General features: G+C 39.4%; 1 protein-coding gene across 11 annotated transcripts in view; it reads left to right on the top strand.

Annotated features, from left to right (window-relative positions):
• Nucleotides 1-21,264, top strand: part of SNCAIP (synuclein alpha interacting protein) — a 258,415-nt gene that overhangs the window by 217,091 nt on the left and 20,060 nt on the right. For all 11 annotated transcript variants that reach the window (NM_001205778.1, XM_059888340.1, XM_059888339.1 and 8 more), the window contains 4 exons: nt 1,377-1,556; nt 7,267-7,380; nt 14,790-14,915; nt 19,676-19,845. In NM_001205778.1, the coding sequence (NP_001192707.1) occupies nt 1,377-1,556; nt 7,267-7,380; nt 14,790-14,915; nt 19,676-19,845 (590 nt within the window). The remainder of the gene's footprint in view (nt 1-1,376; nt 1,557-7,266; nt 7,381-14,789; nt 14,916-19,675; nt 19,846-21,264) is intronic.

Here is a 21,264-nt window from a genome sequence, read left to right as displayed (position 1 = left end):
AACTGTGCATGAATTCAACTGTAATAAGGACATGTACTCTAAAGTAAAAGCAAAACCCAAAAAAGCCCAGCACTTTAAAAAATATGAATGTTAATGTCTTTCCTTTTGCTTTTCAAATGGTTCCCAATGCTCTCACTGAGTTATTTGTGGGGATGTCAGTTCCTTGCTGATGGGGAATTGCCAGATATATGAACAGAGGGTCTTCTGTTTTATCCTGATCATTATTCAGAAGACTTGGACCAGGATGTTTGAAAGCTTTTGCAGATAGAGACTTACCCTAGAGCTTGATTGCCCTCTGACCCACATGGAGTTTTTATTTAGTTCCAGGTCTGCATGTCTAGGGAGCATGAAGAAGCTTTTCCAGAGACTCTAGACACAGAGTAACATGATGTAAGAAAAGTCTGTTCTGCTTAGGCTCAGAGAAAATTAAACTGAAATCACATTCCATCTGCCTACATTGTTCTTTCCTGGCTTCCAGACATGGATCAAACAGTAGTAAACCTGAGCTGACACTGTGGTGTTAATTAAAGTCTCATTCAAGGAAAATCATCACATCTTGGCCATGTGATTCTACTCATGGTAAAGCTATGCATAGATAAATGTAATGCACTTGGTCTAATACCACAAATTTTAGTGTTATAATAGGATGATATCATTGAACAATTTTACTAAGTAATTTTTTTTTTTTTGGTCTCTTGAAAATGTCTTTTCCATTTCTCCTGGCTCTTCCTCTCTGGTTCATCCCTTTCTTTTATCTTTCCCATGTTTTTATGTTTCCCAAATGATAACACCTCTCAATTTACCCAACAGTCTTTATCAATGAGTCACGCTCAGGGCACTGAACTTCACTCAAGGTGAAGAAACCAGAGTCCAAGTATAGCTTCCAGATGCCCAGGAGTTTGTTTAGGGGTGAAAGTGTTTGGAGGTACCCAGGGGAGCACAGACTACAGCACCCATCATGAGGCTTGCCATCAGAGCCAGCTCTCCAAAGCTCAAGTCAAAGCAGATGGTTAAGACAGGTAGTTCATTCATTTAGCAAACCTACCACAGGGAATAAAGCAGAGTCTGGCCCTCAGAACATAGCAGGAATGGAGGAGACAGACAAGAAACCTGCTGGTTGCCATGAGTTGTTAGAAAGCTGGCTTGGAGCCTCTACAGACTCGTTGACTCATCTCTGTTGCCTGTCTCCCATGAACGTAAGTCACTTGAGCATTCCTGTGCTTTCATAGCAAGGAATTCTGACTTATTACAACCCCGTGACTGTCACCAGGGCTTCTGGAAGTTCATCTCTTCTTCCCAAGGCCCAGAGCAAAACCCCCACAGCTTCTCATTCTGTTTTATTGACTTAAGTTTTCCTCATCTTACTATGTGTACAGCCACACCTAGCTGCCGACAATCTAGACAAAATTCATGACGAAAGTGGAAACAATCTCTTACACGTTGCCGCATCGCAGGGACATGCAGAGTGCCTGCAGCACCTCACTTCTTTGATGGGAGAAGACTGCCTCAATGAGCGAAATGTGGAGAAGTTGACTCCCGCAGGCCTGGCCATCAAGGTACTGGTGGTTGGGGCTGGGCCCTCCACATGTTCCTGTCTTGTCAGATTTCTAGTAAACTGTTAGAGTGGAAAGAGAGAAAAGTGATGTTCCAAGCAAACAGCAAGTGAACCTATTGCATTTAAAAGGTTAACCGTCTCAGTTGCTAACTGCTTTGAGATTTTGAGACTATATTCCAATTTAGGGTAAGCATCAAAAGAGAAAGGAAAACTAATAAAGAGAAAGGAAAATGATCTGTTGCCATTTTAAGAACTTTTGTTATTCATGGTGACTGCAGTTTGGATTCTTAACTACCCTTGGATCTTTGTGAGGCTGTTTCATTTTTTTCCCTAATGTGAGTATAAATGAGCAAGATGAATGGGGAAAAGGTGTATGGTAAGGCATGCTAGCCTAGTACTCAGGAGGATTTCAGAGAATAAAGTGGACCTCTGATGGATTACATCTGAAGTTGAAGTGTCTGCAATATCAGGAGTTCTTTAGAATATCGGTGCCGAGTTTGAGTTTGGCTCTCACAGAGCACAGTATGTTATCTGTCAAAAACTAGGCAAATTAATGCCGACTGGGATAGAGTTAAAACCCAGAAACACTGATACAGGAAAATGTTGTCTTTTATAGCACTGTAGTGAGTGCCTCTGTAAAATGTAACACATCACTAGAAGGTTAGCTATTAAACTAAAATTACTTTTAAGATCTTTGGCAAATAAATGTGGAATTCAATCACATTTATTAAGAAGCCAGAAGTGAAGTTTAGGGAAATATAATACATCTTGTGCTTCTGCATTTGTACTTTGCTTTGCTTAATAGTTATGGCTTCTAAAAGCTGAATAATCATAATTTTTACAAATAGAATTATATTGAAATATACTAGGGGAACTTGCTAGTTTAAAGTCTGTTTGTGAATTCACTAAGGAACATGTTATATTTGAAAAGCAATTTCCTTCCCCTGTATACCTCTTATGCAAATCTAAATTTTTGTATCTTCAATTTATTTATCATTCAGCAAAGTTTTACATTGTTAAGAAGTTGCTTTCTATTGTGTTTAATGTTACTCAGTCATTAGGTTTCTTGATCATATAAGAAATCCATGACCCCAGTGGATAGATATCATTTTTCCTTAGTTGTCAGTGATGCTATGTCAAATAAGAGCTGAACTGCCATCAAGAAAAAAGAAAAAAACAAGTGTGAGTGAAAATTCAGTATAGTGAAGTTAAACAGTGTTTTTGAGTCCACCAGACATTGTTTTAAGGCACTGGCAAAACAAATGTGAATGAGACATAGTCTCTTTTCTTAAGGAATTGATAGCCTGGTGGATAAGGCAGGTAAGTTACCAGTGCAGGATGGTGAATTCAGGATCTAGTCCCATGTCAGAATGCTGTGGGAAGGCAAGAATTGGGTTTGGTAATCAGTGGGAATGTCAGTCATGACTAAAATATTCTTTCAGTGCCAGTGATTGCTGACATCTACCTTGTCATTTTAGTATTTATAAAATACAGTGCTCATTAGTTTTACTCACTAGTGGTGGGTTTTGAATATATCTTAACTACATAATTGTAGTTAAGTCTTCTCTAGTGGCTCAGACAGTAAAGAGTGCCTGCAGTGTGGCAGACCTGGATTCAATCCCTGGGTCAGGAAGATCCCCTGGAGAAAGGAATGGCAACCCACTCCAGTATTCTTGCCTGGAAAAATCCCATGGACAGAGGAGCCTGGTGGGCTATAGTCCATAGAGTTGCAAAGAGTCAGACACGACTGAGAGACTAACACACACACATAATCATATAAAATTTGTTAATTTGTGTGCCCAAATGCTTGTTTTGATAGAGTAAGAATCTTCAAAGTAGAAAGGTACCTAAGAAATTTAATGGTCATTAAGCCAACCCTGGGCAAACTCCTTTATGTTATTCATATTAAGTGTTTGTTTATTCTTAAACTCCTCCAGTCAATATAGCTTCTCTCTGATACAATCAGCATGCAAACTTAGTAATTTTTTTTTCTGCTTTAATGAAGAACATGCAATCAAACCCATAGGACTCAAAAGCTCTTATAGTTTCGCAGTCTCAGGCTTTTCATACTTTATTTCTGGAAAATGATCTGAGAAATGGAAGTGTTCTTTTATTCCTTCATTTAATCTAGAATTTACAAAAGCGGTAAATACAAATATTTTATAACACGTGCCTTGCCTTCTGGCGATCCTGTCCTGATACATGTCCTGCCTCAGTCCATTAGTGTTTTGTGATGGACATTGATGAAATTGAGGGAGTCCCAAGAAGTCATCATTCTTCCATTTTAAGACCTTGTTTTGAACACTGGTAACTAACTGGTGGCGTTTCACCTCGTTAAGCACATTTTGGAGAGCCCTGCTGTCATTAAAGACAAACAGACTTGGTACAAATGTGCAGAAGTTGCTCACATGATACGACTTGGCTGACAGGAAGCAGAGTCAGAGACAGGATATCAAATAAGAAGATTACATTAGAAAAGGGGCTCTGAAGTCATACCAAAGCTTAAGAACATCTCTCCCCACACTTAAACTCCTTAAATGGAACATCATAAATTCTTGCCAGCTCCATGCAAAATTTATTGAGTGCTTTCTCGGGGACCCAACACTAGATACTGTGGGAGTTCAAGGTATTATTAAGTGCCCTTTGGGAACAGTTAAACAAAATGATTGTAAAGAAAGTTTCAAAAAGGTGAAAACAATCTGTTTTCTAACATGGAGCCAGCACAAAAATTTAGAATCTAAACAGATTTGTAATGAAATAACCTTAATTCTCTTTTAATTTCTGAATAAGTCCAAAGACAAAATGCTGGTCTGGTGAGAAAATACATAACCTACTGATTGTCCTTTTTAACATACAATGAGTGACCCAAAGCTCAGAGATGTTAGCAAGTAAAAATTTCCAGCTAGAACTTAATAAGATTTTTGTTTTGTTGGTAGTTCTATTAATGACAAGTGATATGGCTTTCAAACTCATGGTAATGATATAGTATTTCCTTTTGCCTCTCTGGCAACTTTTTATTTGTTTAAATGTTTCTTCTTCGATGAACTAAGCCTAACACATCGAACAGAACATTCTACCCAATAGCAGCAGAAACATGCATTTTTTTCCAGTGCACATGAAATATTCTCTCTTATAGACCATATGTTGGGTCATAAAACAGATCTCAATAAATTTAAAGTAATTAAAATCATGCAAAATGTTTGTCTTTAACTATAATGAAATGCAATCAGCTTTAATAACAGAAGGAGATTTAAGATATTCACAAGTATATAGAATTAACACAGTCCAAAATAATCATTATATCAAAAGAGAAATTATAAGGAAAATTGTAAGCTGTTTGGAGATCAATGAAAATGCAACATACCTACATTTAAATATGCACCTAAAGCTTACTTAAAGGGAAATATATGTTTTGGTAAATGCCTGTGTTTAAAAAAGAAGGAGAAGGAGGAAGATCTCAAATTAATAGCCTAATCTACCTCATAAAACTAGAAAAATACTAAATTCAAAGCAAGCAGGAAGAAGGAAATCTAAAACTTTTCAAGCAAAAATAAATGAAATAGACAATAGAAAAGCAATAGAAAAAATCAGCAAAACCAAATTTGTCTCATAAAAAGCTGCTTAAAAATTAGCAAACCTTTAGTTAGACTAACCAAAGACAGAGAAAAGACTCTAACTGCTATTACTAAAATCAGGACTATTGTCTCATATTTCTGCATTCTGTGTTAAAATACATTGATGTAGACTGTCTTGCTTATAGATGCTCAGCATGGTTCCTTTTCCTTTCTTCATTCAGAGGGAATGAAGCACATTGTATCCTTGGGTTGTTTTATTTTGTTTTTTAAGTTCTCCTAAGAAACACTGCATGCTCAAATTGTGTAATTTAAGGAGAGGCCATAATGAATGATTTATAAGCAAAAGGAGGGTGAATGGATGGGGTGTAGTGTAGGGAGCATGTGAAGGACAGTATAATATATTGGGGTCAGTAACAACCAGAGCGCATTTACCACCCCAGAGCCTAAAAGGGCAGGGGAAGGACTTGAGATAGAGAGGATTGAGTAGAACTGCTGACTTTTGACCTTTGACTGGTTGGTAGGACTCAGCAGACCAGTGGCATCTCCATTAAGGGGGAGTTGGGAACAAAGGGAACCTTAAACACACTCTCTTTTCCTGGTTTCCTGCTACTGCTTTCCATCAGCCAAACCCAGTCAAAAGCTGGGGGCCAAGGGAATCAACTCATAGAGATCAGCCTCCCTGGGCAGCAAGGAGGAAAGAAATGGGAGGAGATAGAGCTGAGTAGGGCACCGGGAAACTATTCAACAGGTACTAATCATGCTAGATGACTGTTCTACATGAGATTAGCTACAAGTTAACTACTTGAAATTCCAGAGTAAGTGAAGAATGAGCAGATTACTTCCCCTGTCTTATTTTCAGTATAGGCCTCCCTGACTTCACACCCACCGTAGTTCTTTTCTCTTGGGCTAAGATCCCACACTGTATAAACCAGGAAAGCAGCTGAATGTCTCATTTGTCTTCTGGAGTTATTATGAGGATCTAAGATAGCATTTTAATATAGTATAAGATAACAGGTATTGTGTGCTTAGGAAGCTGACATGCTTCGCCTCATTTAATCTTTACGGTAACTCCATAAGGTAGCTGCTACTAACCCCTGCTATTTCATAGATGAGAAAATTGAGTATCAGAGAGATGAAGACGCTTATTCAAGGTCTTGTAACTAAGTGGTGGATTAAGGATTTAAATCCAGTCCAAAGTCTGGGTCTTAATGGCTAGGTTGTGTATATCACAGCAGTCTTCCTGGTTTGCACAGTGTGGATTTGAGCACAGGAGAAAAGGACTGTGAGCATCAGGGAAGAGAAGGCTCCTTCAGTGAATGTAGCATTGGGATTATTTCCCTTTTCTTTATTTTGGACTCCTCACATTCTAACTTATCAAGAGAAAAAGCCAGTTCTAAGAGTTAATGGATAAACAAATTGTAGTATATTCATACAGTGGAATACTTCTCAGCAATAAAAAGAAATAAGCTATCTCCAAGCAGTAGCTTATGTAGATAGAAGCATTATGCAGCCTACCAGGCTTCTCTGTCCATGAGATTTTCCAGGCAAGGATACTGGAGTGGGTTGCCATTTCCTTCTCCAGGGGATCTTCCCAACTCAGGGATCGAACCCAGGTCTCCTGCACTGCCGGCAGCTTCTTTACTGACTGAGCTACAAGGGAAGCCCAGGTAGAAAGAAACTTGATGTTAAAGAGTGCATATTCTCTTCTGCTGTGATAGGAATCAGAGTGGTCATGTGGGCAAAGGTGAGCAGTAGGAGAACAAAGGAGAGCTAGAAATGAGGGGGCAAGGGTGGAGATGTTCTATGTCTTCACTGGAGTTGGAGTTACCAGAGAATATACTTGTCAAAAATTCAAATTGTACTTTTAAAAGAGTACATTTTATAGTTAGCAAATTATACTTTAATAAATTGATTTTTAAATAACTAATGAAATTATGAGAACATATTTAAGTAAAAACTATGCAGTTGATTTAGAGTAGAAATTACTGGTCACAAGTATGGTATACATTTATTGTAAATGAGTTAAGCCAGAAATAAAAGCTAAAATTCATGTGATTTTTTTTCTTGGTAAAAATGCCACCTGTGAGATAACTTTTAAACTTGAATTACCTTCATTTTTTTTTCTTTTTAATCTAGAATGGTCAGTTGGAGTGTGTACGCTGGATGGTGAGTGAAACAGAAGCCATTGCTGAATTGAGTTGTTCTAAGGATTTTCCAAGCCTTATTCATTATGCAGGTTGTTTTGGTCAGGTATGAAGAAAATTTTAATTATTTTCTCTTTGCATACTGTGTAATCTACTGCTTTTTAAAATTTTAATATATCAAAATCCAAACCTAAAAAATCATCAAAGATATATTCAAAGATTTATAGGCAATGATATTCATTGTAGCATTTTTTGTAGGAAAAAAATGTGTTAAACCTAGATATTTCATGATAGAATATTGGATAAATAATGAGACATTCATATGACAGAATTTTTCAGAAAAATATTCATTATATAATATTCAGTTAAAATATATGATACAAAACTGTTCCTGTAATTTGGCACCAACTTTGAATTTTGAAGAGAAAGAGAAATGAATAATAAGACTAGAAAAAAAAAAAAAAAAAACTGTCTCCACATGTTTATAGTAATTATCACTCAGACTTATAAGTGACTTTTATTTTCTTTTTTTATGTTTTTCACTTCTTTCCAAATTTCCTACAATAAACAAATTTAACTTTTATGGAAATGAAAAATAATATATTTTCTTGAACCCAAAATTAAAAAGCAAATCTTTAGTAAGACATTAATTGAGGAAGTCTTGCTCCATTAAAGATAAGCAAAGCAATCACTTACCTAAAATTTTCTTAAATATTTGTACATGTTTTCTTTTCCAAAACAGGCTGTTCATATTCAGTTAAACCATCTTTATTGGGATTTTAATTGTCATTGCTAAATTTTACTTTCAGATTAATTTGGTAATAATTACAACATTGAGTTTTTCTATTTATGTTTGTTTATGTATTCAAAGCTTGTTTTATCATCTTCAACAAAGAATTAGAGAATTAAAAAAAAAATAGATGAGCAATCATGCAAACGAAGTGAGTCTCAGTTACAGTCAGTTTCTACATTAGGAAATCCCAGTGTGAGTAATTGATGTACACAGATTACAATCCAGTGTATACAGTAAAAAATCATCACTAACTCCCTTTGGGAAGGATGAGTATAAATAATCTTTAAAAAAACTGGAACCACAAAATGCCAATCTCAGCCTTAAGAAAATATAAATAAAGTCAGCAGTGCATTAAAATAGATTTAATCACATTTGTTTGTGGCAAAGAAAATTGCTTCTCATTCTTATAACCGTATCCCTTTGGCTTCGTAAACTTTCCCAGTGGCAGTAAATTGTGGTGTTGTCAACAAGAGATTATACTTTTTCGAGCATGAAAATCTCAAATTTATAAATAGACTCAGAATATTGCCACAGCCTTTCTTTAGTGGGGTTCATGTTAGGTGATACCTTATAATATGCCATGGTAACTTCAATTAATATATATATGTACTGTTTCCTATACATACCAAGCACCATGCCATTGGACTTTTGTGTACATTATCTGACTTAGTCTTTAAAACAACGTTATTGGATTCTGTTGTTTTTATCCCTAGTCTATAGATGAGGAGACTGAAGACAGAAAGTCGTTTAAGTGGTTGATATATGGTCTAGTGGCCGGTAAGAGCAAAGGCTGGATCTCAACTCAGGTCCTTTGACTTTGAGGCCAGATTCTGGTTTTTTTCTCCATCCGTGTAAATTTGTGTAGCTTGTTTGCAATGGAACCGATATAGCTGCAGAAGTCCTTTTTTTTAAATAATTCTATCTAACAATATGTTGTGGTATTTGGAGTATCTTAAACACAGCTCATGGTACTAAATTTATGGAATGAAGAAAGAAGCAAGAACATTTAAAATTTTTAAAAGCCACTGTCTTTGAAGTAATTGCTTCATTTTCTTTGTGTATTGCACTTATGAGCCCCAGCCGTGGTGTTCTATGAACTACCATAAGAATTAATAAGTATTTGCTAAAGATGCTCTCTTTTGGCTTAGGCCAGCAGAGGGGAGAATAGTATTTTCAAATGACCACAAGAATTATGAAGACAAATAGTCCTCATAAATCATTCTCAGTATAAGATGAAATTTTATTTATTCTCAAATTGTCTGAATAATTGTTTCACACCCCTGATTTCATTTGCTTATGTAAAGAGGAGTTTCAGATATCAGTGGAAAAGCTGACTGCAGTTTTGGAAGAGCTTGCCAAAGAAAAGGAGGGAAGGATTGCCTTGCTGTTCTGAGACTTTAAGTCAATAATAGGGCATCTGGTATTCTTTGTCCTGGGAAATGTTGCTTATAGGTGCCAGTTTCTCTTTTCACCTCTCACAGCAGGCATCTCATAACTTTGAAGCCATTGGGATAAAACAAAAGAAAGTGCCATTTCTGGGATTTGGTCAGGTGACAGTGTGGTTTATTTGGCTGGAGAAGAGGAAAATACAGAAATTAGTGACCTTTGCGAAGAGCCATGTCAAACATTTGCTTCATGTTAGTATCAGTCTTCAGATTGTTATTTCAAGTTGATAAGCATTTTAATGACCTCAAGTACAGCTCTGAGCAGAGTACCCAGCAGTGCCTTCAGGAGAGCATTCCTACCCAAGTGGAAAATGTAGACACCCATTAGGACTGCAAGCTCAGCGCAGCCGTCCTACGTCCGCTGCAGCCACTTATGTAACAGATAACCCGTGGAGATGCTGAGCTTGGAACCATCGCAAGCCTAATATTTTCACAAGGAAGACTGTTACTGAACAGTTTTCTAATGGCTTCAGCACATGCAGGTTTTTCTACATGGAGCAGGCACTTGAGTGTGTTCTGCTTTTGTTTCTTCAGTAAATACCTTTTGGAAAGGATAGTACAGAGGAAAATTTCTCTCCTGGTTTATTTTGGTTACCCTCTGCCCCTCCTATAGATTCTTAAAAGAATGGGCTTCATTTGACTCACAGTTGGCATCCTTTTTCTGGTAAAAAATTAACTGTAAGGACTCCAGAACCACGGGGTAGCCAGCAGTTTTTAGTGGTCTCCTGGAGTGATAGATCTTTGGGTAACAGGAATTGATCTTCCTCCTCTTGACACACAAAGTCTCAGAGGGGGCAATTACTTCATTGTCTGATAGTACTTAGCAGAACCAGCCACGGGGAGCATGAAGGTGAACGCGTGAGGGACACTCAGGGAAAGAGAGGGGCGCGTGTTCAGATGGGCCTGCTTTGCTGTCCTGAGGGAGAGATGCTGCTGGTGAAACAATCAAGACAGAATGATCTCAAGTCAAAGCTACCGCCTGTGTAACTTGGACTGTTTTATTCAAATATGAAAGCTCAGATGGTCTCCTTCAGGGTCCCAGTGAAGCTCTCACCCTCACATGCTTGGGGGCTCCAGCCTGTTTGGCGTGTTGGTCACTGTTTCAACATCAAACTTCTCATTTTGTTTCTAAACCTTTAATGTGACTTTTGGTCAAGAAGTTCTGCTATGGAAACAGCAGGCATCACAGCATTAAGCATTTACTGAGAAAGAACACACTTGCCTATGTGATGTTCATTCTCCATTTTAAATGTTTGACCTGATCAGATTAAAAAAATAAAAGTCACTTTTTCACAAAAGGCTCAGAATTCCTCCGAATGGTCATGAATGGTGACGGGCCTGCTGGTGAGGGGGTTGCTTCCACAGGCTGTGTTATAGTTTTTCCACAGTTTACTTTTAAAAGGAGAAATATTCTGTTGACTTTATTATTTTGTTGTCATGGGGCAGAAATAAGTAAACAACACTGAAAGTTCTACGATTGCAGATGAAAGTGCACAGAAGAACCTTTGATCGGCACAAGCAAGAATCTGCTCTCCAAGGCCTTTGAAAAAGCATAACTAGCACAGAGGTCCACAACCCACAGACTGACAGACAGTTAATGTGATTGCTGTGACCCAAGGGGTGCCAAAGGAGCACGTCCTTTATGGAGTCAGGGGTCATGGGTCATGAGCCGTGGTGGATATTCATACACAGAAGACACAGGACGTTAGCTCCTCAGTCTGAGTTTAAATCCTAGCCCTACCCTTACTAGCCCAGGAGCCTTATATATATATATATATATATATATATATTTCTTTATTTTAAAAGAAAAGATAAGAAAATGTCTCCCTGGACCTCAGTTTCCTCATCTTTAGAATGGAGATAATACAACTTTCTTAACAGGGTTGCTCTGAGATCCAAATGAGAAAAGTCACAGGAAGCCTGTAGTAGACAGTAGGTAAATGTCAGCTATAATGGTTATTGGATACCTTCCAATTTATGATTTTTATTGCTATAAATATTGTTTATTTACCTATAAGTAAAGTATAAGATAAGTTTGGCAAAAAATTTTTTTCAGCCTAAAACCTCTGTGTGTGTGTTAATCACTCAGTGGTGTCTGACTCTATGTGACCCCATGGACTGTAGCCCACCAGGCTCCTCTGTCCATGGAATTCTTAGGCAAGAATACTGGAGTGGGTTGCCATTCCCTTCTCCAGGGTGTCTTCCCAACCCAGGGATAGAACCTGGGTCTTCTGCATTGGCAGGCAGATTCTTTACTCTCTGAGCCACCAGGGAAGTCCTAAACCTGTTCAGTCAATTCTTAGATGTATTATTTTTTCACATTTTACTGTCTCTAGATTCTACATTAATTTTACAATAAGTGACAATATGGAACTATTGCTGGCCTTTTTTTTTTTCTTCACATTTTAGCATCTCAAAAACTGGAATGAATCTTACAATTGATGGCTTGTTAGATTTGATGACTTATAATCACAGACAAAATTGCCTCCTTTAGAACTTACAGTTGTAACAAAACTATAGAGATTTTATTGATAGCAGTAATGCACCTGTGGCATCCTTTTCAATTACATTTTTAACTAGACTGTCCAGCAAAGTTCATAAATTACATGTATTAATTGCCTCTATAAAGAAGTTCCATTGCCTTTAAGAATGCACAAAAAACATTAAAACAGGTTATCAAAAGAGCAGAAAATCCCTGGAAGAGGAAACTAGTACATAAAGTAAGTTTTCATTCATTAGATGAACATTGAATGGGTAGATATAATAGATATAGGTGATTGGATGGCATGTCAGTTGGAGAGGCAATCTGTAAAACAGAAATAATACAGAACTGCGTCATCCATGTGATTACATTGGATGTTCTCTAAAAGCAATACCTATGGGAACATGAAGGTCTGAAGTTATATTCTTTAATATCCCCCACCCGCGCTCTCTCTCTCTCTCTCTCTCACACACACACACACACGGCAGGGGTGGGGTCACTGGGGAGGTGGGGAGAACACACTAAAGGTCTAAAAGAAGAGCTAGGCATCATGGATATATATTTATATGTGATATACATTCACAGGGTCATCTTAGTTGGAGAAAGTAGCTGTATCTCTTCTCTTTACTGGATATTTGTCAAATAAGTCACTGTTTAAACTGTAGGACTGTGGGTCTCTGCATGTTTTCCAGAATCAGAGCAGAAAGCATTTCTAGGAGAGTGGATGCTAAACATTGTGCTTAGTCATCAGCCCATTGTGGCCAACATTGTGTCCGACTCTTTGTGATCCCATGAACAGTAGCCTACCAGGCTCCTCCATCCATGGGATTCTCCAGGCAAGAACATACACTACTATGTATAAAATAGATAATTAATGAGAACCTACTGTATAGCATGGGACCTCTACTCAAGGCTCTGTGGTGACCTAAATAGGAAGGAAATCTTAGAAGGGGAATATATATATATATATATGTATAACTGATTCATTCTGCTGAACAGTAGAAACTAACAACATTGTATAGCAACTGTACTTCAATAAAAATGAATTAGTCATCTGTCTCCAAATTAAGATAATTCAATTTTTTTTTTCCCCTAAAATAGGAAAAGTAACAGAAGTTGTTCTACCTTATACATTTGAAACATCACTTGCTCTGGTATCAGTTTCAACTTTCTTTCTTTCTTTGCCTCTGAAGAAGAGAGCACTTAGGCCTCTTTTTTATCCACCTCCAGCCACCCAGCCCTGGCCTCGGGTTTCTGCCCCACCTCATTCTCTCAGGACATGGAAGATTTCCCCTTCCTACAAGGTCTGTCTGTTTTTGCAGCTAACGCTCACCCTGCTTTGCCAGGATACATTCTTGGTTGCAGCTATTAACTACATTTTCTGTTCTTTTTCTTTGGAGGGCTTACTTTCAGCTTGCTCCTGTGAAAAAAAGTGTGGTGCAAATATTCGGTCTCTCCCTGATATCGCAGTTGCTTTCATAAACAGTGCCCCGTTCCCCACATGAGGGGAGAAACATGAAAGGAGTTGGCTGTTTTGATCCAACATTCCTTTAGCAGATTAGTTGGCATGTTCAGAAGGTGCAGGCAAATTTAATCCAGAAAAGTATAAAAGTTCATGAACAGTCCGAGCAAATAACTGGGAAAAAATCCTATAAAAGGCTAAGGAGAGGTTCAAGGCTCTTTGAAAGGCATGATCATCTTTTTAAATGTCAAATTCCACCCACTAAATTTCATGCTGTTATTTTTACCACTCTCGTATTTTTTTAGCATTATATTTAATTTTTCTATTTTAAAACCCTGAAATCCCATCCCCCTGCTTTCTCCTGAGACTAAACATAACATGAAAATACCACAAAAGACTCAGTGGGTAAAATGCAAACAGGTTATGACAACACGCACTGACTCTTCTGTGTCTTTGCTTTGGAAAGGTTGTGTTCAGAGGTTTGGTGCTCTTTAACATAGAAGAGAAAGCTTTACCTTTCAAATACCACCATCATTTGATCAGAAAAATCAAGAGGGTCCCAGTTTCATTTCAGTGTGGTTATCTTATGCCTAACAACTTTATATGTTTCCCCTTTTTGGAAGCCTGTTGATTGAAAGGTGTGAGATTACAAAGTCATAGTTGAAGTGTGATTAACTTAAAGTAGAAACTAGTTATCTCAATAGTTCAAGGTTTTATAATATTCTTAAAGCTACCAGATAATTGAACAGACTAGCAGAAATATTGCCTTGAAATCAAAAGACTTGGATTCTGGTTCCAGCATTGACTCCGTCTCACTGTGTAACTTTGAGGAGATGCTCAAACTTTCTCTGAATCCGTTTTTCCACCTGAAGAATATGGAAGCAAAACAAGAGCATTTCTGAGATAACTTTCTGCTCTTTGAATTCTCAGCACAATTCTCTTTCATTGACTTTAGTCAAAGATGCATCAATTTTCAGTTCATACAGAATGGAAATGTTCTCTTCATAGGGTAAGCTTGGCTATATCTAAGCTTCACATGTTAGATTTTTATTTTCCTCTTTTTATTAGGCTTCTTTACATGTTGTTCAGCTGCTCAGTCATGTCTGACTCTTTGCAACCCCATGGACTGCAGCACACCAGGCTTCCCTGTCGTTCATCATCTCCTGGAGTTTCCTCAAACCATGTCCATTGAATTGGTGATGCCATCCAACCATTGCATCCTCTGTCACCTACTTCTCCTCCTACCTTTGATCTTTCCCAGCATCAGGGTCTTTTCCAATCATTTGGCTCTAAATGACAGCCTATTAATTCCAACTTGTCCTTGTGTCTATAGGAGAAGATTCTGCTCTGGCTTCTTCAGTTCATGCAAGAGCAGGGCATCTCGCTGGATGAAGTGGACCAAGATGGCAACAGTGCTGTTCATGTGGCCTCACAGCATGGCTACCTCGGGTGCATACAGGTACACGGGCCCTGCTTCTCTGGAGAAAAGAGTGCAACAAGTAGTAAAGCAGAAAATGGGAATTTAGTTCCCTCGGAGAATGTCTAGATTAAATCAACTTTGTCTCTTTAGTGGATAATAGAAGAATCAAATTGATATATTTGTATTTCCAGAAGTGCACACGAGCATGGGCATGAATAGCTGTCTGGGTCTCTCCTTGCATGTCACAGGGTGCTGACAGGGTCTCTTCTTGCCCTTTCAGCCTTGCCTGAAAACCCCAGTGCTGAGGACAGTAGATGTTAAGCACCCTGTGTTCTCAAGATAGCAGAAAACCCCTGTCAGACGGACATCGCTCAGACTGTCACATGGCAGGTGGCCATGCCTGCTGCTGTTAGCACACTTTGCCTTCCCAAGTGTCTAAAAAACAGAACTGAATTTTCAGGAAACAATTAGAAAAATTCCTTAGAGTATCAAGCAGTATGACACAGTGGAGACACAAGAGACGCAAGTTGTGTCCCTCAGTGGGGAAGATCCGCCGGAGGAGAGCATGACAACCCACTCCAGCATTCTTGCTGGGATAACCCCATAGATAAGGGAATCACAGAGTCTGGCTATAGTCCATGGGGTCGCAGAGTCAGACACGACTGAGCGACTAAACACACACACAGCAGGTAGTAGGCTGGGGAGAGAGGGTCCTGTGGTTTTCTCCCTTTCTTTGTAGTAGGACTGAGCTTCTTGAATACATTCAAAAAGCCCAGAACTGATTCTAGGAAGCCCTTGACATAGACCCCCTCAGCCCAAGGGCAGGCTCGTCAGGGCCCTGATAGCCAGTCCACCCAACAGCCTCAGGTGGCCTCACCCTTCTAGCCAAACATACCTGGAGAATTTTACTGTGTCTTATGTGTGTAGTGATGGAAAGAGATTGGGGAGTAGAGCCACGGGAGGTGGCATTTCCCTGCCCCAGCCACCTGAGGGGACCTCCAAGAGGGCTGCTTAGAGAGTACAGGCTTCCTACGAGAAGAAGAATTGGCATCTCATCCCGCAGCTGAACGCAGAGCTGCCCAGAGCTGAGCCACACCAGGGCTACCACCCTCACAGTGCATGGCGGGGGGTCCTGAGAGGAGCACGTGAATGTGAAAACTGGGCAGGCCTCTTATATGTAATAGTTTAACATCTGCTAATCCCAAACTCCCAGGCCTTCCCTCTCCCACCTGCCTGTACAGCATGGGGAACTATTTTTAGTATCTTGTGATAAACCATAATGGAAAAGAACATATAAAAAAGAATATCTATATGTGTATAACTGAGTCACTTTGCTATATAGCAAAAACCGACACAACATTGCAAATCAACTATACTTCAATTTAAAAAAATTTTTTTAAATAACTGGATAGGCCTTTTCAGCTAGAAGGTATAAGGCCCTGACTGACAAAACAATGAGAGAGGGAGCTGAAGGGGAGGAGGGACAGTGATGGTGTAAGGAGAGGAAAAGCTTTGAATTGAAACAAAGTTTAGAACTGGCCTGGAATTTACTTTAGGAAAATAAATCATCATTACCAGAGTCTGACCAGTCACACCATTCTTTTCATTGAAAGTGACCCAACATCTATGGATTTGTTCCCACATCTGCCTGAAATGTAGGAAAAGAACAATTGACAATGTATGGGTGAAGGCCACGATTAAAGAAAATACTTTTACCTCACCAGATTCATACAGTTCAAAATATCTTATGTGTACTTGAAAACTCTAAGAAAACAGTGCTCTTTTGCACCATATTTGGTAATATTTCTTTTATTCCAAACTTAACAGGCACTTACCAAGGTTTTCCTGTGTGCCGGTAGACTGTATCTGAAAGAGAAAACTGGGCAGTGAGAACCAGTTGCTCAGAAAAGTAGAGAGGATTAGGAAATGACAGGAGAAGATATGCAAAAGCTGTAAATATGAGACAAGAGCTGAATAAAACCAGAATGCAGAGGCAATAGCAAAAAGATCTCTACACAGTCTCCTCACATGCAACTGCTCTGTGGAAAGCCACATTAACAGGAAATATTCCAAGTGTCTGAGAAGTTTCCCCACTATTGTTGGCAAAGCATGCATCTTCTAATTTAAGACACCCAGTCGTGAAAGGAGTGATGAGAAATCAAAATGTATAGAAAAGAGAGAAATTTTAATTACTACCAGGGTCTGCAGAAAGATGAAAGGAGTAGCATTGCTTTTTGTGGAGGAAAAATAATTGAATGAAGACTGAAAACTTCATTTTTCTGTTTAACAAAACACTATCATATTTAATAGTCTCAAAGTAAAAAAGAATAAACTTTTATCAGCTAATAAATAACTGCAAGCCAAAGAAAACTGGCTGATATCACTAATTCTGTTTGAGATTTCAATTTTTTTTTTTTTAATATGTGAGGAGAGGCAGTCTGTCCTTTCAGCGTGTTCATCTCCACTTAACACAAATGATATTTTTGGCACTAGGCACCATGGATGTGGAAACTTGGATACTCTTGGAAGTAAGTCTCTCCACTGGGTGTGAGAAAAAGTAGGTACAAAGAGATTGGAAGTGGAAAAGGGAGTGAGCAAGTGTCGTTATGATGTGAGGAGGGAGCTGAGTATGGGAAACACTGCAGAGGCCGGAGCCAAGGGGAGCGCTAAGAGTGTGTGTTTAAGCTGTGTCTCTGGGAGCTCAGTGTGGGGTGGGGACGCTTTGTGAGCTGAGTGGCAGTAACTGTAGGGCACAGTGACTTTTCATGGCGAGTAATCCTAAATTGAGTGGAAAATGAAGCTCCTTCATGACCTCTGAGTCTGAGTAGTCTAGGAATTTTAAAATAACAATTATTTCTTGTGGAGAAAACATTATCTATTACTAAAATAAATTCGGAGGTCTACAAACTCATCTTGATAGTGTCAAAAAAATATATCAGACTATGCCAGTTGATTAATATTGATGTGACAGCTTTTTGTGGAGTCTATTGTCACCACAGCATAAAAACTAAAGTTTTAATTTTTAAAAATTAACGATGTCAGGGAATTCCCTGGTATACCGGTGGTTAGGACTCTTTGCTTTCATTGCTGAGGGCACAGGTTCAATCCCTGATCAGAGATCTAAGATCACACAAGCCAAAGTACAGTAAAAAGAAAAAAAAATTAACAGTCTCAACCATGCTCCTTCAAATCTTTCTCCGCTATATTAATGATACCTTGACAAGATTCCTTAACTTTTTGCCTTTGTTTGACTATTAACATATACTTCAAACCAATTGAACAATCTCAGTCTTATTTCTAATTCAAAGTATTCTCCTCCCCAAGCCAGCTCAGCTCAGGGTAGAAGGAACAAGGTTGGGACAGAAGCTTGACTGGCTTGTTACACACCACCTTAGCTCCTATTCACCTCTCTCTCCTGGGATCCACTGTTGAGGACAAATAGGGAGTATGGAGAGAGAAAGTCAGCTGTCTCTTTGCTTAACTGGCAGGGGCCATGGCATCTCCCTGAAAGTTGTCTTGCTTCTTTAGCTCACTAAGGTTTGCCACTGATATCCTCGGGAGCAGCCTTCAGGGGCTGTGTCTCTGGTGGATGTGGTGGGTGGGGTCTTTGGAGGGTCCTTTAGAGCCTCCCCACTGCTACCTGACAGGGAGATGCGGCCCCGACCTTGCACTCTCCCCCCCATACAAGACCCTCCACGGTGTTGCTTCCCACTGCCTCCTGCTGCTAAAGAACCTTCTCCATTTTCATCGGGTGATAATAAGCTCACAGCATGCTCCCTTCTACAACATCTGCTCAATCTATGGAGACACATCCTCGCCAAGGCACATGGTGAGAATATGGGCCCCTGCCATGACAGTTCTCTCCTGTTCTTTTTATCTCTGATTGGGTAGGTTCAGCACCAGATCAAGTGTGCTGCCCAAAAAGGAACAGGTAAAAAAAGTTCCTTCTTTTTCTTAGGGGCATCCCTAAATTCATGAGCCCACCCACTGAAAGGGACAGAGCCTCTCACTGCAGACACGGCCCTGCTCATCTCACGAAGGAAAGGACTCCTAAGGACAACACATCCTCCTCTCCTTCCCAGTGTCCTTCTGAGGCTGGGTGGGGTTGATAGTAGGAGGTTGGTCGGTTGCGTTGTTGTAGGTTCTGAAGGGAGGCATCTGATACTGACTGCTAAAGTCTCACTAGAAGTTGTCTTTGTATGGGAGGCTCCTTGCCCCCACCCTGTCCTGCTGTGGACTCTGGTGACTGGTTTTGGAACAACAGGAGAAGTTCCATTCAACCTTCTGTTACAGTCATTAAAAAGTAATGTTTATGAACACACCTGAAGAATATCATACTAAGTAAGTCAGAGAAAAGCAGTTATATGATATCAGTTATGTGTGAAATCTAAAAAATAATACAAATTATTCTGTATACAGAAAGGAAACAGACTCACAAACATAGGAAACAAATTTATGGTTACCAAAGGGAAGAAGGAGGTGGGGGAGGGATACATTTGGGAGTATGAAAGTAACAGATGCTAACTACTGTACATAAAATAATAAGCAACAAGAGTTCACTGTGTAGCATGGAGAACTATATTCTATATTCAATATCTTGTAACAACCCATAATGGAAAGCAACATGGAAAAAAGAAATATAAATATATATATATATATATATATATATATAATTGAATCACTTTGCTGCATACCTGAAACTAACAAAATTGTAAATCAACTATATTCCAAAAATTTTTTTTAAAATAACATTTAGAGGGAAGTCCTGACGGATCACATGTCTCTGCCTCCTCTAACAGACCCTGGTTGAGTACGGAGCCAATGTCACTATGCAGAACCATGCCGGGGAGAAGCCCTCCCAGAGCGCCGAGCGCCACGGACACAGCCTGTGCTCCCGGTACCTGGTGGTGGTGGAGACCTGCATGTCACTAGCCTCCCAGGTGGTGAAGCTCACCAAGCAGCTGAAGGAGTGAGTGACCTGCTTGTTCCATGAGAACCCAGTCTGGCTGGTCAGGTCGTGCTTAGGTGTCAGCCCAGTCCTCAGAAGGCTCCCTCGCATGGGTGGTACCGGGAATGCCTAGTGTCTTCCTCATCTTCTTTTCTTCCCTCGTTCCCAGTCCTCACAGCCGGTGTTCATGCTGAAGATGCCATGTCTGTGGAGGCAAAATGATATTTAAGCAAAAAAAGAAAGCAGAGCAAGCTTCCTCAGCAGGAAACTTAAGCCACAGTGGACTAGGGGAGAGAGCCTCTCTCTGTCTTCACATCTTAGGGCCCCAGATGATGTAGCGGGCGCAGAAAGCACATGTGGGCATCATTCCAAACTTCTGTCCTTAATAGTTCAACAAATTATAAAGAATGTGAGAGAGAGAAAGTTTCAAGATGAGCCAGTTTCTCAGTTTTCTCAAAAAAGAAAAATGTATATTTGGGAAAGTATAGGTACCCTGGTAACCATTGCCACAAATTTATTATAAAAATTAAGCAGACAATTCACAAATCCTCAGAATGAAAAATCCTCAGAATGTGAACTCAGTATGACGTTACTTAAAACACTCTTTGTCTAGTTAAGCCCAGTTCTTTTTTTGATGAAATAATAAAGCTGGTACACATTGCATAACTAGATGTCAGGGGAGCATGGCTGGGAAGTTGCTATGATGTGTTTGAAAAAAGGAGGGCCCAAGGAGAGGTTATCTGGGAGGGGTGGGGGTCAAGCAAGTTGAAGGACTAAGAGCTGAGGCCCCTCTAAGGGGACAGAGGTCAGCCCTTGGAGAACACATTGGCCAAATGACCGTTGCCATACTGATAAGGGACTCATCGAAAATCAAGAATAGCACTCAAAGTAATGGTAACAGATTAGGAGAATAGACCTTAAAAATTAAGTTTTAGGGGAGAAAAGTGAAGTTATAAAAAATATTTTTTTCTTCTTTCCTTGTGAAAAAAGATCTGTAGTTGGTGGGAGGCCTTAACTGGTTAGAATTTAATTCATGCAACAGTGACAAGTCCTTAGATCCTCTGGCTCCTCACTAGACTTGGGAAACATTTCTCTCTCTGCTTCTGCTCTCGTGCCTTAGAGGTTAAGAGTTTCTGCACTCCTCCACCCTTCCCCTGTCAGTACCTAGAATACTGTCTCTAATGAGTTTAGGCTTTCACTAGAAAAAAATTTAAACTTAAAAATTAGAGGGGTTCCTTTCTCTCCAACAATCCTTTGTCCAGTTACACAAGACTCCACTGGAGCAGGTGAGCTAAGCAAGCTTTGAAGGTCTGGATGTAACTGAAGGGGAAATGCACCCAAATTCCTAATTCCCTTCAGGAAGTTATCTTGTCAAGGCAAACATACTTGTACACATGCCTTTATGTACATGTATAGGTATTTCTGAAAAGAAGTTCCTAG

The sequence above is a fragment of the Bos taurus genome, chromosome 7 (assembly GCF_002263795.3).
Source record: "Bos taurus isolate L1 Dominette 01449 registration number 42190680 breed Hereford chromosome 7, ARS-UCD2.0, whole genome shotgun sequence".
NCBI lineage: Eukaryota > Metazoa > Chordata > Mammalia > Artiodactyla > Bovidae > Bos > Bos taurus.
The sequence above is the reverse complement of the archived record's forward strand: the minus strand, read 5'-3'. Positions and strand labels throughout refer to the sequence as shown.